The 16044-nt window shown below is 40.4% G+C and overlaps 2 protein-coding genes across 4 annotated transcripts in view; both read right to left on the bottom strand.

Annotated features, from left to right (window-relative positions):
- LOC126402315 (aryl hydrocarbon receptor-like) overlaps nucleotides 1–1129 on the bottom strand; it is a 38599-nt gene extending 37470 nt beyond the window's left edge. For all 3 annotated transcript variants that reach the window (XM_050064199.1, XM_050064200.1, XM_050064201.1), the window contains exon 1: nucleotides 321–1129. In XM_050064199.1, the coding sequence (XP_049920156.1) occupies nucleotides 321–361 (41 nt within the window). In that variant the 5' untranslated portion in view covers nucleotides 362–1129. The remainder of the gene's footprint in view (nucleotides 1–320) is intronic.
- Nucleotides 1130–2762: 1633 nt separating this feature from the next.
- ahr2 (aryl hydrocarbon receptor 2) overlaps nucleotides 2763–16044 on the bottom strand; it is an 85827-nt gene continuing 72545 nt past the window's right edge. Inside the window, exons 5-11 of the mRNA XM_050064195.1 lie at nucleotides 14072–14198; nucleotides 13659–13798; nucleotides 13364–13566; nucleotides 13094–13203; nucleotides 11246–11387; nucleotides 9379–11155; nucleotides 2763–9203 (exon numbers count right to left, since the gene is read on the bottom strand). Of these exons, the coding sequence (XP_049920152.1) occupies nucleotides 9117–9203; nucleotides 9379–11155; nucleotides 11246–11387; nucleotides 13094–13203; nucleotides 13364–13566; nucleotides 13659–13798; nucleotides 14072–14198 (2586 nt within the window). The 3' untranslated portion in view covers nucleotides 2763–9116. The remainder of the gene's footprint in view (nucleotides 9204–9378; nucleotides 11156–11245; nucleotides 11388–13093; nucleotides 13204–13363; nucleotides 13567–13658; nucleotides 13799–14071; nucleotides 14199–16044) is intronic.

Below are 16044 nucleotides of genomic sequence, written 5' to 3'. Positions count from 1 at the left end.
TGGGTACTTTTATAGTTCTTTTCTATGAAAATTAGATTAGATACTGATGAGTCGACTACTAAAATAGTCACCTATTATTTTAATAGTCGATTAGTCATCGATTAGTCGACTGATGGTTGCAGCCCTAATACTATTATTAACTTCATTCATTATTCTTGGTGCTATCAGCCACATAATCAATACTGACAAATAAAGACCCTCCATATGAATGTTGCTCAATAGATTATCTTTAATAACTGATATAATTATTTTAACAGAATAAAACAGGTGACATTAGTGAATGAAAACAACTTAATGGCTCCTTGAATAACGACACTCACCCTTTCTGAGCCGGTTTTCTTCTCTTCCGTCCTGCATACATGTTTGTTGTTGTTGTTGTTTACTCACAGTGACGCTGGAGGAAATCCATAAACTCTTGTTTTACAGTAAACAAGCCGCACACAGTGGAAACCAGTAGAAACCAGTAGCCCTCCCAGTGAGCAGAGGCATCTGACAGCGCTTTAAGCTAACTTCAGTTTGACCTGTGTGTGTGTGGCCGTTAGCTGACGTCCGGTTTAAACTTCATTTATGTTAAAGTAGATAAAAAAGACGCCATTTTGAAAGGTAATTAATGTCACCGTGTGAACTCCGCACTGTAGCTCCGTGTCGGACCGTCACAGGGGAGCTGCCGCTCCGGCTGTCCCGTCCATGGCGCTCCGCCGGTGGGTTAAATCCTGCGGACGTTCCGCGATAAAAGCTCCGTTTAAACTTCACATCGTGAGGACGAGTTCAGCCCGACATGTTGAGTTAACCCGCTGTGAAGTTAAACGCTGTTCCTCCTCCTCCTCCTCTTCTCCGTCCTCTCCTTCTCCTCCTGAGTCCTGGCCGCTCTCCTCTCCTCTTCTCTCCTCTCTGCTGCTGCCGCCTCCTCTCACAGGACTGGACCAGCGCGTGCTTCCCGGGCACTGATTTAACGTCGGGAGCGCGCGGCGGGTCAAAGGTCATGTCAGGGGAAAATTAATTTAAAGCTTAAAAAGTATTTTAATAAAACATTAAAACAGTTTAAAAGTAGCATGAAATGTTTTTTTATATATCACTAATGCTGTTTTAATATTTTAATAAATGTCGCGAGGCTTGCCAGCACGTTACCCGTATTACCCGTATTTTTATGTTGTTTTTTAAAATATATTTTTATGTTTCTTTTAACCCTTTGAAACCCGAGCAGTGACTTAACAATAAAAAAACAAAACAAAAAATATACTAACAAAATTAGCAGGAAATAAAAACAAGAAAATGACCTAATAATTCTGCAACGTAATTTTAAAAATGTAATTATAATAATATAAATATAGGTTTTCTCTAACTTTTACCCCTACTTTTGAAAAAAAGCTATTATATATATTATTATATATTATATTTTTTAATTCAAAGCAAAAAAATATGCAAACAAAAAAATTGCAAGAAATTGGTAAAAAAAAAAAAAAAAAAAAAAGGAGAGAAAAATAAAAACAAGAAAATTGGTAAACAATTTAAAAACAAAAATAAACAAACAAGAAAATGACCTGGAAAGAGTACTTAAAAATCATAATAATTCTGTCACATAATTTTAAAATGTAATTATAATAATATTTATAAAGTTTTTCTCTAGCTTTTTTCTTTTTTCTCTATTTTTGAAAAAAAAATTATATATATTTTTTAATTTAAAGCAAAACAAAAAATAAACTAACAAAAACAAATGACAATAAATTAGGAAAATAAAAACAAGAAAATGTATATACAAAAAAAATAAACAAGGAAATGACCTGGAAAGAGTACTTAAAAATCCTAATAATTCTGTAAAATAATTTGAAAACATAATTATAATAATATTTATAAATAAAGTTTTTGTCTAGCTTTTTTTCACTACTTTTGAAAAAAATATTTTTTTTTAATTCAAAGCAAAACAAAAAATATGCTTATAAAAAATTATCAAGGAATTATTAAAAAGAGAAAAATAAAGGCAAGAAAATTTATATTAAAAACACACTATTTTTCTTTGCTCTTAAGAAATACGTTAACTTAAGTATCGGCTGTGAATGCTTAATATCATAGGATGTGTTGTTGCTTTCTATGAGTCAATAAATCTGAAAATGTTAAAGGTCACACCCACTTAAACATTTTCATTATCATGACATGCTCTTGTTTTCATTTTTGTTTTTCAGCAGTTTTTCCTGCTTTACAGTCACATTTCTTTCCCTTTAATGAGCAGCCGTCACTGTCACAACCGTTCAGAGATATTTGTGATGCAGCGTGTCAAAGTAAGACAAAACATTAGACTGGTTTTGATCCCTTCTGGCCCAGTTTGGTGCTGGGTGGAAACCATTAGAGGCTTAACTGGGAGCAGATGCATTCAATGGCAAACACATAGAGTAACACTGACATCTAGTGGACACTGGAGACCACTGCATTGACCAGAACTACAATGAAGTTCAATAATAATGTTGAATAAATGGAAAAATATGCATCAAAAATTCAATTGAATTTGAGCGGTTTGTAAATTTAAGCTTCAGGTCGATTTTGTTAATATTTTCCCCAATATTTAAATTAAAATTTCTAATTTTGGACTCAAATCGACCCAAAAATGACTATTTTTTCATTAAACTCTTATTTAGAGTAAGAAAATGAACAACTTTTCTCTTCTCATCAAATAATTTCCTGTAATTTCCCACATTTTTTGGTTAAAATATGACAATAAAACACACATATGTTGAGTCCAGACGACAGAGCAGGCCTTCTCCAAACACTCCTGTGTGATCACATCACCTTTAATATGGTGAGCATGAAAAGATCGACTCAAACACTCAATACACTGTTAGAGGCAAAATATTGAAGGCAAATCCACAAGATATCATACGTTGAAAAGTTACAAAAAAACCATCATAACGAGGGGTTAACATGATGAATATGCTGTGCAGAAAATGTACAAAAAAAGGACGAAGGCGTGAGTCGGGTTAAGGCAATACGACATTACAATACACAATATGGGACAATATTGAAAAAAGGAGAAGACAAATATATATATTTATATACAGGTACACAAAGATACTGCAATCTGGAGCCTTGGCCTCCCGGGGTTTGAAGAGTATAACAAGTACAAATGTTTTTATTTTATCTAGAAGCAAGCAACGAGATATATTTTATATGTTTATATGAATACTTTGTGATTGGACTGAAAGCACTCGGGGTTTTAAAGAGGTCACACGCCTCTGAAACGAGCGCTTCACTTTGTACTGAATCTGAAAAGATACCGTCCATCTGTGATGAGGGTTTGGTTTCATTTTGGTGAATCAGCTGTGGAGACACACTCTGTGGTTTTTGTTGTAGCACCTGAAAGCACCACCAACATGTCAAAAATGTCCTCTAAAACAACACAACAACAAATGTGGTGCTTTCAGGTGCTTTATTACAATTAACATTTTTTTATTTTTTTTACATTTGCTGTGGCTCAATTTCACAAACATGTAACATGCAAAGATCCAAAATGAACTCATATCTTTACAAATTAAATTCTGTGCTTAAATAAAGTGTTAAATTTGCTTTACAACAGATGTTTTTAAAGATATTTTGAGCCTAAAAAATAAAAAAATTTGCACATTATTTCAAGAAAATTTAGCCAAAGCAATCGTAAAAAACTGTAGCTCAACCTGCCTCCTTTACTTCTGCTGTCAGTGGTTTACTACATTACCCAGAATGCCTTTCAACATCTCACTTGCTGCTAAGGAAGCATTCACATCACATAGTGTGTCCCAAATCCAAACTATGAAACAGTTTTTGTACACTGTAACTAGTGAAACTGTGTACTGTGGTGATAACTGTGTATGTAGGATGGATTTGGGACACGGGGGCAGTTTATGACTTGTGACTAGAGTTCATGTCAACTTCCAAGTCATGATTAAGACTAGAAAACAAGTCTAGAACACAAACGTCATGGACTATATGGACCGTAATCCAACTCAAACAATCTATAACCGAATTATATTTGAAAAAGCTGCTGTTTTGTACATTACTTCTCCCATTCCTATATTGTTGGTGTATGAAAAATCAAATTCATAGTGGAAAAATGCCTGTTGCAACTTCTCTTAAATGTTTTGTGTGACCACCTGTCTCAAACCAAAATAATCTGTCTTCTGATTGGTTGTGTGAGGATTCAACATACTGTGCATTGATAATATACAACAGTATATCCATCAAATTTAGGTTTATTATGTTAAGGAGACATCCCGGGTGAAAAGGGTAAAAGAATTAGCTAACAGTGAATTACTAACACTAAAACTTTTTTTTTTATTCTTGTATTTCAAGTTTCTAGAATCTTATGTCTAAATATGAAAATTGTATGTTGACATATCGTGTCTTTTTATCAATACATAATTCAGAAGAAACTGTCAACAGCCATTTAAAATGCATTTTTACCATATTTGTAGGAATAAAAAACTTCTCTAAATCAGGCTGTGAACGACACACGAACAAACCCCTCAGTAAAAACCTTCAGAATATAGATGGGAATGAAACTGGAAAATTTGGTGAGCTTAAGTGCTACTGAAGTAAAAAATTTTGGCTTTGAGTTTTGAATAGATATCACTATTAAATGCCTTCAGCCGATTACCTACACTAAGACAATTATTTTTGTATATTTGTATAAGTTTTCTGAGATTTTATGTTTAAATATGCAAATATGGCATATTTAAGTGCTACTGAAGTAAAAAAAAATTTAGCAAAGAGCTTGAGAAAAAAAATGTTTTTGAGAAAACGTCTTTTAAATACATGTTAAAGTAAAGTTTCATACATTTTTATACCGACATTTGGGGTAAAACTTTTCATAGATATCACCATGAAACTTCCCCACTTGATTACTAACATTAACACTTTTTTTTGTATCACAAGTTCCTAAAATTGTGTTTAAATACAAAAAAATTCCGTTGACATATCGTCTCTTTTCATTAATCCATAATTCAGAAGAAACTGTCAACAGCCATTTAAAATGCATTTTCACCATATTTTTAGGAATATTAAGGTCTCTAAATCAGGCTGTGAATGACACATGAGCAAACCCCTCTGTAAAAACCTTCACAATATAGATGGGAATGAAACTGGAAAATCTGGTGAGCTTAAGTGCTACTGAAGTAAAAAAATTTGGCTTCGAGTTTAAGAAAACGCCCTTTAAATATATGTTTTGTAAAGTTTCATACATTTTTAGACCAAACTTTGGGGTAAAACTTTGAATAGATGTTATCATTAAATGTCTTCAGCTGATTACTTACACTAAGACAATTCTTTTTGTATATTACAAGTTTTCAGAGATTTTATGTTTAAATATGTAAATTTGGCATATTTAAGTGCTACTGCAGTTTAGCAAAGAGCTTTAGAAAAGAATGTTTTTGAGAAAACGCCATTTAAATATATGTTTTGTAAAGTTTCATACATTTTTATACCAACATTTGGGGTAAAATTTTTCATAGATATTACCGTGAAATTTCTTCAGCTGATTACTTACACCACGATTATTTTTTTATATATTACAAGCTTTCTAAAATGTAAATTAAATGTGAAAATTTGGCTTTATTTAATTAAATAAGGGCTTTTTTTTATTAATTTCCACAACAGAAATCTGAACAAAAACATGTTATGGTTATGCTTTCACCTGGGGTGTCTCGCTTTGAACAACAGGCACTGGCGTCCATATTTGTTCGTCTTTTGATGCATTATCGAGCACAAAGTTGGACATTCAGCAGCTTTCAACAGACTCTGTATATCTCAGTTTGGGTGTTGGTGTGAACGCTGTTCACAAGTTGGAAACTTGTGACATGAACGCAGCACATTTCTAACGTGTGAATGTTCTGAAAGCACAGCTTCAATCTGTCTGATGTGTTTCCTGCTGTTTGAGTGTGGAAATTATTTTGTGTGGATCTGTGTTGTGTCTTTTCCCTTTGGTATCCTGGAGCACATACAGCATCACAGACGGCTTCACTGATTTTCTCTTTTGGTTTTTACGTCACATATTCAAGTCTGCAGTCACTACTTTTATTTTAGCTTCTAAAATCATCTGAAACCTACTGATTCTCGGAGAATTATATTTTTAAAAAGTACAAAAGTGCTGAGAACTCGTGCCACAACACTCGCTCAGACAAAAGTCAGATCTCGTGGCTCAGTACTGGATGAAGCGACGCACCTGTCTTGCAGTTTGAGGCTTTCTCACGGCGTTTCATTTCAATCTAAGTGCTGAATTGTTTTTTAAAATAAACAGACAATCAAAGAAGACAATTAAAAGGCACATGTGAAGTGTTCATCTTTTTTTTTTTTTTTCAATTTTTTCCCTCATTTAAAATATACAATAGCTGCCTTTAATCGTTTTACTTCTGTGTTTTTGCTGCCGGGGCGACTCGTCGACCGATGCTCCCAGTCCGAGCAAGAACGTCGATAAATTAACCACAAAGACAGGAAGAGGAAAGAGGAGGAGGACGGAGATATGGACAAAGGATCTACTCTCAGATTAACATCCTGGTTTGGAATTTTCGGGGGTTTGAATCTAAAAAAACATTTTTAAAAAGACAACTTTAAGGCACTGAGACTCTCAGTCTGGGTCATTAAAATGTAGAATTATTATTATAATTATTCAAATAAGACACAATAATGAGTTTATCATCCAATATCTTTAAAATCTAGAGGATCCAGCACTAAAAATTTTCTTCTCCTGCTTATAAAATCTTTTTGTTATAAAGCTTAGAGTTATTTTCTCTTCACAACGCTTTGGCAAACACTTGCAGTGCAAAAAAAAAAAATCTCAAAAGTTGGCAACTAAGGCAAGGGCGAGTTTGGTTTTGCAAATATTCTCGTTGGAAATGTTTTAAAATCTCAACAGACTGAGCCTGCTGTCACGTTAAGGCACTGTCTGTATTTTTCTTTCTCCCTACAACAGGAAAAGAAACTACAAGAAAAGAAAAAGGACGAACTGGCTCAGTGATAAAAGCTCTGACTGAATGCTTTTAAAATACACAAGAGACGCACTAAAGAAGCAGCTGTGTTCACTCAATCGTCTTTAAATCTTTAAAAAAGATGGTTTGTTAGTAGGATGATGTCGTGATTTCGTTGTGCGTTTTCTTTTTTATTAATACCCTGTCTGCAAAGCAAATCTCCCTCGCCGGGACAGTGAAGAGTTGAAATGCACGTTTTTCAAAAGGACAAAAACAGCAACAAAAAATAAAAACAAAGATATATTTTATCCTTCTGAGCGCAGGTTGTTGGGGAGAGTCGGAGACGGCAGAGGATTGACAGGGTGTCCTCTTTCTTTAGCTTTCGTTCAGTTCAGACATTCAGGTGTCAGCCGCTGTGTGGAGACAGGCGTGAATGCTCGGGGCTCTTCGTCGGAGGTGAGGAGGGAAACCAACCCACCCACTCCGTCCTCATCCTGTAGGGCTTTTCTCTTGTCTTAAAACAGGCAGGTTACACTGCACAATAAAGTCTATTTTAGTCTATATTAAACGATGCCTTTCTGGGGGGCACTGTTGAGCAAGACATGGGGTAAGACGTGCTTCTCAGGGCTCCTGCAATGGCATCCACTGCACGTAATCATATTTTGTTTATCTATAATTTCAAAACTCAGACACTGAGTGTGTTTACATGGACAGTTTAATTCCCATTTCATTCGGAATGAAAGTTCATTCCTATTAAAAGTGATCTTGTAAACACCTAATTCGGAATGAAAATGGCCAATGCGATTGAAAATTCAATCCGATGTAAGGGGCTGGAATATTCCGTTTCTAATTCCGAATGAAAGAATTTCTCGCACTTGTATACACTCATTCCTCTTTAAGTTCATTCCGGTCTTTCTGCGCATGCTCGTTTCCTTGCCCTTCTGGCGCGATGACGTATATAGCGCGCATAGCAACGGGCTGAGATAGAGCAGTCGGACTCGTTGCACTCACCGGTTTCCATTCGCCACAGCACGGTCTTCTATCTCCCTTCTTCGACCTTCTACCTCCCTTCTCCTCCTCAACAGACGAAGCATTAGCAGAACAAGGTTGTTGTCGTACTGCTGCTTCAAGAATATAAGCAAAACAAGCCCGAAAAAGGCACTAAGAATGGTGGCGTCAAGCATCTGCCCCGCCCCCTATCCAATAAGAAACTTTCCCTGCCCCAAACCTTGTGCAGACCCCAATAAAGGTGATTAAACTGATCTCCCGTGTAAACTCTCATTCGGAATGAATATTTCCCGTGTAAACTACCTGGAAAGACTTCAATTCCAAATGATTTCCTTCCACACCGAGTCCTCCAGGTAGCCCCGCCCGACCTGCTACCCAGTTACAAACATGGACCTGGAGGCAACAAAGTCCGACATCCTCTCGTCAATTATAAGGCAAGAACTGAAGAATGCCCCAACTGAAGATTTTGATGCTCTAAAAAGTAAACTACGAGCGTCGAAGGCTGAAATCGTGAGCAACGCCGCAGCTGTCAGGTCCGAAATCGAGCAAATAAAAGGGGACGTTAAGGACGCTGAGGAAGGACTTTGTTCTGATAAGATCAGGTGCGGACTGGTTATCAAAGGTGTCAAACATACGATTGCCTGAAAACTTCGACTCTGTTGCGAGACTCGTGCAGCGTGCGTGTGTGAGTTTTACAAGAGAAAAGCTTGAGGATGAGGACGAGGGGTTGATTTGGTTGACGACCTCACCTCCAGTAAAGAGCTGGATGGAGCCGCTTGACTGGCCGATGATGAGCGACAACCCAGACAGGCTGCAGCCAAACTTCCGTCCATCAACATGGTAGAAAAAACCCCAGACGTGCTTGTGTTTAAATCCCTCCAACTTGATCACGATTGCACAAAACAAATCTTTTTTTTTTTTGGTATAATCCAACCAGCGGAAACAAACTCCTCCTCCTCCTCAAAGAGCAGCCGTCCTGAACACTTAAAGCTTTCATCACTGTTTCCTAACGAGAAGAAAGGGGAGGCGTCCTGTCGTGTCTCCTCGTGCTTCCTGGGCACATTTCTGTTCTTCAGTCTGATCCACTCATGTTTAGAGACAGGAGTGTTTTTGCTTCCTTTTAACTGCCGCTTCAGTCCGAGTCGGGATCCTCTGCCGTCCACAAGCTGCAGCAGCTGATTCCTATTTGTTCTCTGAGTAGTACGCGTTCCCATTGGGCAGCGAGGAGAAGGGGAAGCCTCCGTTACCAACAACCGGACGGCTGTTGATCTGTGAAAGGAGAAAGGACACAGATTCAGTGTGACGTTGTCGTAAATAAAGTCATAAAAAGAGTCCTCAATCAAGTTGAATTTGAGCGGAAACTCTCCACTAGATGTCACCAAACTGCTCCTTTAAATAAAAAATAAGGCTTCTTCAGATAATAAAAACAGCATCACTGATTTACCTGTGTCTGTTCACTGAAGTTTAGGTACGGCTGTTGTTGCACCAGCAGGCCGTTCGGGTCGAGACCGGCTGTCATCTGGCAGGACGGCGGCGCCTCATCAGGGTTGGGGATAGCCGTCATCCCCGGCACAGCTCCACCTCCGGGGAGACCCTGATAGAAGCAGGAAGGCTTGGAGGGAATCTGGCTGCCGGCGGGGTTCAGTCTCTGGCAGGGGGGCGGCTGACTGAGGTGCACTCCGTTTACAGGCACAGAGGTGGGGGCATTACTGAACATACAACTGCTAGGTTGTGCAAGAGTCGGCGGCTCCAGCACTGGCTGAACAGGAAATGGTACATCAGGAGTCTCTTGAGTCCTGAATATGGGCCTGCCGTTGACGGCGTTCTGGGCCGTGACAACTCCAGGGAGAGTATTCTGTTGAAACCCTGACATTTGGTTGAGGCAGGCGCCCATTTGTTGGTGTCCGCCTGTGATCAGCTGCTGCTCCAGCGGCCAAGACTGTCTCTGATTCTCATTGTTCTGTGTCTGAAGTGCAAAGTGGCCCTGTAAGCAGCTGGACGAGGAGGGATCTGCGGTAAAAGCCGGTTCGTTTGAAATATTTTGGGTGTATGTTTCTACAAAGTTGTCGGCTTGGTTTGAGTTGGGGACAGACGAGTTCCACTGGTTTCCCTGAAAGTTGAACACAGGATTTAACTGTCTCTTTGCGCTTTGGTCCTGGAGGCCGACTGGTAGGTTGGGTGTCCGCATCTGAAGGTGGTTCTGCATTGGTTGAGCCATTTGGTTAGGGTGGATCTGATTGATTGAACTTTGCCTGAGCGTAAACGCTCCGAGGTTGTTGTCCTTAGCAGCGGCTTGCATGTTCCTCACTTGGTTCTGTGTTTGGGCCACCATGGGAGGGTTGAAGGTAACTGGAGCGCCAATGTTGCCTGTGGTTCCCATTTGAAGTCCAACAGAAGCGGGGAGCTGTGAGGCGATCTGCTGAAGGGTTGGACCGTTTAAACCAGAACTCATCTGAGGGAGATCCATGTGGGTCAGTTTCATCATCCCCAGGGCCGGAGTCGGCTGTGCGGCTACCATCTGCCCTCCGTTTGTTATCAGCTGGTTCTGGGGCTCCACAGGCCAGCTGAAGTTCTGCTCCACGCCCTGCTCTGGATTCTGGTTCTGGAGCTCCAAAGTGGAGAGGCAGGTCGGTATGTCATCCAGCTGATCTGGCAGCTTGAGTGTGCTCTCCCTCTGGAGCTGCTCCTCCACGTACGACAGGATGTCGTTGCTGAGAATGTCCAGGTCTTCGCTCATCTCACAGCTGTTGTTGCTCATCTTCAGCAGGGTGCTCTCCCAGCTCTTGAGCTCGTCGGGCCCCACGTCCAGGGCGTCTGCAAGGTCGTTGTCCCCGAGGATCTGCTGAAGGGTCTCCATCATGTCCTGAACTGAGGCCTCGGACTTCACCAGGCTTCCCACGACAGGTCTGGGCGAAGTGAGCTGCCACACATCTCCAGGGACGCTGACTGTAGCGTGGGTGTCCTGGAAGGCGATATCGCTGACGGAGCTGAGGGTGTTGGTGTTGTGTTCGCAGTAGATAGACTGGTCCTGACTCAGCATGCTGCCCAGTATGGAGCTGGGGCTGACGGAGTAGCTGTCTAACTTCCTCTGCTTGGGGGCGGAGCATGGGTCGGGGACCTCGACAGTCGGAGTGACATCGTAAAGTAACGCCTCTCCGCTGGTAAAGTTGAACGGCAACTGCAGCCTTCGGAGACGCAGCTGCTCTTCCCCTTCTTCATTTCTGTGGCAAATAAAAAAACAAGAGTGGGTCGTTGCTCCGACTGTAAACCATCACTAAGAAACACTTTTAGCTCTTTGGTTGTTAACTTACGTCAAAGCTCTTTGCCGGGCCACGATGAAGTCTGGTTTCCCTGCTTTGAAGACCAACCTGGCGTTGGCCTGGACCCAGACCCATGTCCCAGTTTTGGCCAGAAGCCTGAAGACGTTGAAGCCGCTCTCTCCGGTTTTTATCACTGGAGACGACACAGAAAGAGTCAGATATATTTATCAATATATTGATTCACACATCAACATATTGGAGATCTAGAAACATATTCGACCTGACAGAAGTCTGAATAGAAAGCCGTCAGATTAGAGTAAAGGCTGCACAAATGAATCTTATTCTGTTTTTAAAGGACCCTGTTATAAATTAATAATCTCCATCTGTGTCTTTTATGCACAAAGAAAATTAAATCAGTTGAATAAACCATGAAACACTGTGAGAGAGACAATTTGAAGTCGTTGAGGAGATCCATCTTCGAAAATCAGATTGGCCGTTAAAAACTAGAATTACCTGCCAAATACTAATAAAATGTCCAAAAAAATATTATAAAAGGTCTGAAAAAAAAATAAATAAATAAAATGTCCGACAAATACAAATAAAGTGTCCGGAAAAAATATTAAAATGTCCCCAAAAAAATTTCAACAAATACTAATAAAGTGTATGAAAAAATATTACTAAAATGTCTGGGAAAGAAATTAATAAAATATCCAAAACAAAATCAATGAAATGTCCAAAAAATATGAATAAAATGTCTGAAAAAATATCACAAAAGATCTGAAAAAAATCAATAAAATGTCTGAAAAGTTATTAAGAAAATGTCCAAAAAACATCAATAAAACGTCCCAAAAATATGAAAACAATGTCCAAAAAACTATTATAAAATGACTGAAAAATTTCTATAAAATGTCCAACAAATATGAATAAAGTGTCTGAAAAAATATTAATAAAATGACCGAAAAAAATCAATAAAATGTGGTTCACGCACAGAAGATCTATACAATCAGCACAGTTTCAAGATTAGAGTCACCAATCTGACCAAATGTCATGATTAGTGTATGAATTCTTGAGTTATGGCAAAAAAAAACATTTTTCGTGAGGTCACACTGACCTTTGACCTTTGACCACCAAATTCTAATCAGCTTATTCTTCAGTCCAAGTGGATTGTTAGTGTCAAAGTTAAAGAAATTCCCTCAAAGTGTTCTTGAGATATCGCGTTTACGAGAATGAGACAGATGTAAGGTCACAGTGACCTTGACCTTAAACCCAAAGTCCAATCAGTTCATTGTTTAATTTAAAGAAATTCCCTCACAGTGTTCCTGAGATAATGAGTCAGATGAGGTCACAGAGACTTGACCTTTGACAACCAAATTCTAATCAGTTAATCTGTGACTCAAAGTGAACATTTACGCCAAATTTGATAAAATTCCCTCAAGCTGTTCTTGAAATATCACGCTCACGGGAATGAGATGGATGCAAGGTCACAGTGATCTTGACCTTTGACCACCAAAATCTAATCAGTTCATCCTTGAGTCCAGGTAGACATTTGTGCCAAATTTGAAGAAATCCCCTCAAAGCGTTCTTGAGATATCACCTTCATTAGAATGAGAGTGACGAGGTCACAGTGACCTTGACCTTTGACCTATGCCTTTGGTGGTTATAGGCATGAAAGCATAATATTTGTCCCCTCTCGTTGCCACCTAGTCTTAATCAATAATTTATTTAGGTCGAAAATGTCAAAAAAAGTCTCCAAATTCCTCATTTGAAAACCAAATGTGCAATTTTTGACATGAAACAGAGAAAAACAGCAAATTCTCTCATCTGAGAAGCTGCAACAAGCAAATATTTGGGCTGTTCACTAAATAAAAGACATGAAATGAAAGTAAAGACGTGACTTACTTCTCATGTGGTTGTCAGCGCAGTACATCATGTCTGCAGCGTGGATGAAGTAGTAGCCCGACCCTTTCATACAGAGCTCCACTTCGTCGTAACCCAGAACCACCTTCCCTCTGCGGAAGACAGAAATCAACTCAAATAAAACACTTCAGATGTTTGAGTTAAAGGTCAGAGGTCATGAGTTTCAAGTTTTGTTTTTTCAAGAAGAAGTTATCCAAATCTAATGTAGCCATCGTAAGTACGTAAGAACACAGCTCAATCTGCCGCCTCTACCTGGCGTCAATGCCCATGGGCGTGAAGTCCAGCTTGTGTTTGGACTGGAAGATGAGCGTCTTGGTGCGGATCTCCAGGATGGACGGCGGCTGCATGGGCGTGGCGATGGAGAACAGAGCGAGCTGCGGGGGAACCAACGTCCCGTCCTCAGACACCCGGTTCTGACCGTGGATGAACTTCAGCCGGCCGCGGAAGTTCAGGGCCTGGAGACAAAACACAAGTTTGGCTGAGTTGTAGGTTCGGGGACAGTTTTCCGCACTCGCGACTGAGTCACGTTTTAAAAAATGTAACTTACCAGGAAGCCGGAGGAGTTGTCGAGCAGGCAGCGGAAACGGCAGCAGAAGTTCCTCTCCAGGAAGGAGGAGTTCTCTGGAGGGATGGCCTGCGGGTCGTACGCCATCACGTTGGTGCTGATCTCCGTGGAGCTCTGCTCGCCTGCAGCAATGAGGAAATATTTACCATCCAGTTCCATCTAAGGTTGATGATTAGTGCTGCTGTCACACTTTTACTAATCAGGATGGAGTTAGATTAGAATAAATGATTAACCCTTCCTGTAAAGACTGATTTTATGTTGGGTACTACGTTAAATGTTTACAGCATATTGTGGAGGGAGTTGCTCATCTTTAGCTCCGCCCTCTACAGGTAACTGATGAGGTGTGTTGGTCAGGTGTGACACAGGTTTATATACTGCAGGATGAGCAGACTCACTGGGGCTCGCTGCGGTGCTGTCTGGCTGGCTGTTATTTGGGTTGAGGGCGAAGTGAAGCTGCCGTCTGAAGAGCGCTCGGTCGTCTGTGTGGATCAACTCAAAGACGCTCTGATGGACGACATCGGACTGAGAACAGAGACACAAATCATCATTAGTAGTAGTGGCGGTCATAGTACTAGTAGTAGTAGTCATAGTAGTAGAAGTAGTAGTAGTAGTAGTGATAGTAGTAGCAGTAGTGGTCGTAGTAGTAGAAGTCGTAGTAGTAGTAGTCATAGTAGTAGAAGTAGTAGTAGTAGTAGTCATAGTAGTAGCAGTAGTGGTCGTAGTAGTAGTAGTCATAGTAGTAGAAGTAGTAGTAGTAGTAGTCATAGTAGTAGTGGTCGTAGTAGCAGCAGTAGTGGTCGTAGTAGTAGTAGTTGTAGTAGTAGTGGTCGTAGTAGTAGAAGTAGTAGTAGTAGTAGTAGTCGTAGTAGTAGTAGTTGTAGTAGTAGTGGTCGTAGTAGTAGAAGTAGTAGTAGTAGTAGTAGTCGTAGTAGTAGTGGTCGTAGTAGCAGTAGCCAGTGGACTGGTCATAGTAGTAAGAGTTGCAGCAGTATTACTGGCACATCTTTTATTTAAAGCACTGTTTCTGTTTCTGTAGTGGTTAAAAAATAAACCTCTGGCGCTCACAAATCTTGACTTCAGGGTGTCTTTGAACTCAACAAAGCCTGCTGAGTAGTTTGAAGCCATGTTTCAGCACCGCTGACAAAGGAGGGTTTTGTGTTGGGTTTGTTTGAGTAAGAGAAAGAAAGCCGAGAGGCGTGGTTCGCTCAGCACCTCGGCCCTTTCAGCACAACGGCGTCTCTGTGTTTCCAGCCTTAAGCCAGTGGCATTCATCCACCGGGCTCGATGTGTCAGGGCTGAGAGCGCTGTTCACACCGTGTGTGTGTGTGTGTGTTTACACTTGCATCATCGCTCTTGAACGCAGCTCGCCAGTACAAACATTAATAAGAGCTGCAGCTCGCCAACAAAACACTCCTGCACGCTGAGGACTGAGCTGGAGAAGAGCCAGAGTTCTTCTTCCTCTGGATCTGTTGTCTGATGTTTGTCAGCATCTCAGCTCAGTGCACGCACAACCAGAACTTCAGTGTGAAAGGATGCCGAGTACTATGAGTATCTGTACTACTACTGATTTAACCACCATTACTTCTTCTTCTACTGCTGCTGCTGCTCATGCTACTGCAACTACTACCTTTTCTTCTACTGCTGCTGCTACTCATGCTACTGCAACTACTACCTTTTCTTCTTCTGCTGCTGCTGCTACTCATGCTACTGCAACTACTACCTTTTCTTCTTCTGCTGCTGCTGCTACTCATGCTACTGCAACTACTACCTTTTCTTCTTCTACTGCTGCTGCTACTCATGCTACTGCAACTACTACCTTTTCTTCTTCTACTGCTGCTGCTACTCATGCTACTGCAACTACTACCTTTTCTTCTTCTTCTACTGTTGCTGCTACTCATGCTACTGCAACTACTACCTTTTCTTCTTCTTCTACTGCTGCTGCTGCTACTCATGCTACTGCAACTACTACCTTTTCTTCTTCTACTGCTGCTGCTGCTGCTCATGCTACTACTATAGTACATAACTTATTCTTTCTGCTACTGCTGCTGCTACGACCTTATCACTATCACTAGCACCATGACAACTGAGAAACACCCCCTGCTGAGCCGGAGAGCCACCACCGTTTTAGACATGTGCATGCGCGAGTACCAGACTCCCAGCTGTATGTTGTACGGATGGAGATTGCCAAACACATATTTTGGATCGTCATGTAAAAATAACGTTAGCCTTGTGTTCAATAATTTTGTGTTTAAAGAACAGAAAACGTTTCCACTACCTAGCACACTAGCTCACTAGCTAACGTCTCATTCTCAGATCCTTAAACATGGATTAACAGAGAATATAGTAACTTTCACCAGAGGAGGATCAC

The sequence above is a fragment of the Epinephelus moara genome, chromosome 16 (genome assembly GCF_006386435.1).
Source record: "Epinephelus moara isolate mb chromosome 16, YSFRI_EMoa_1.0, whole genome shotgun sequence".
Lineage (NCBI taxonomy): Eukaryota > Metazoa > Chordata > Actinopteri > Perciformes > Serranidae > Epinephelus > Epinephelus moara.
The sequence above is the reverse complement of the archived record's forward strand: the minus strand, read 5'-3'. Positions and strand labels throughout refer to the sequence as shown.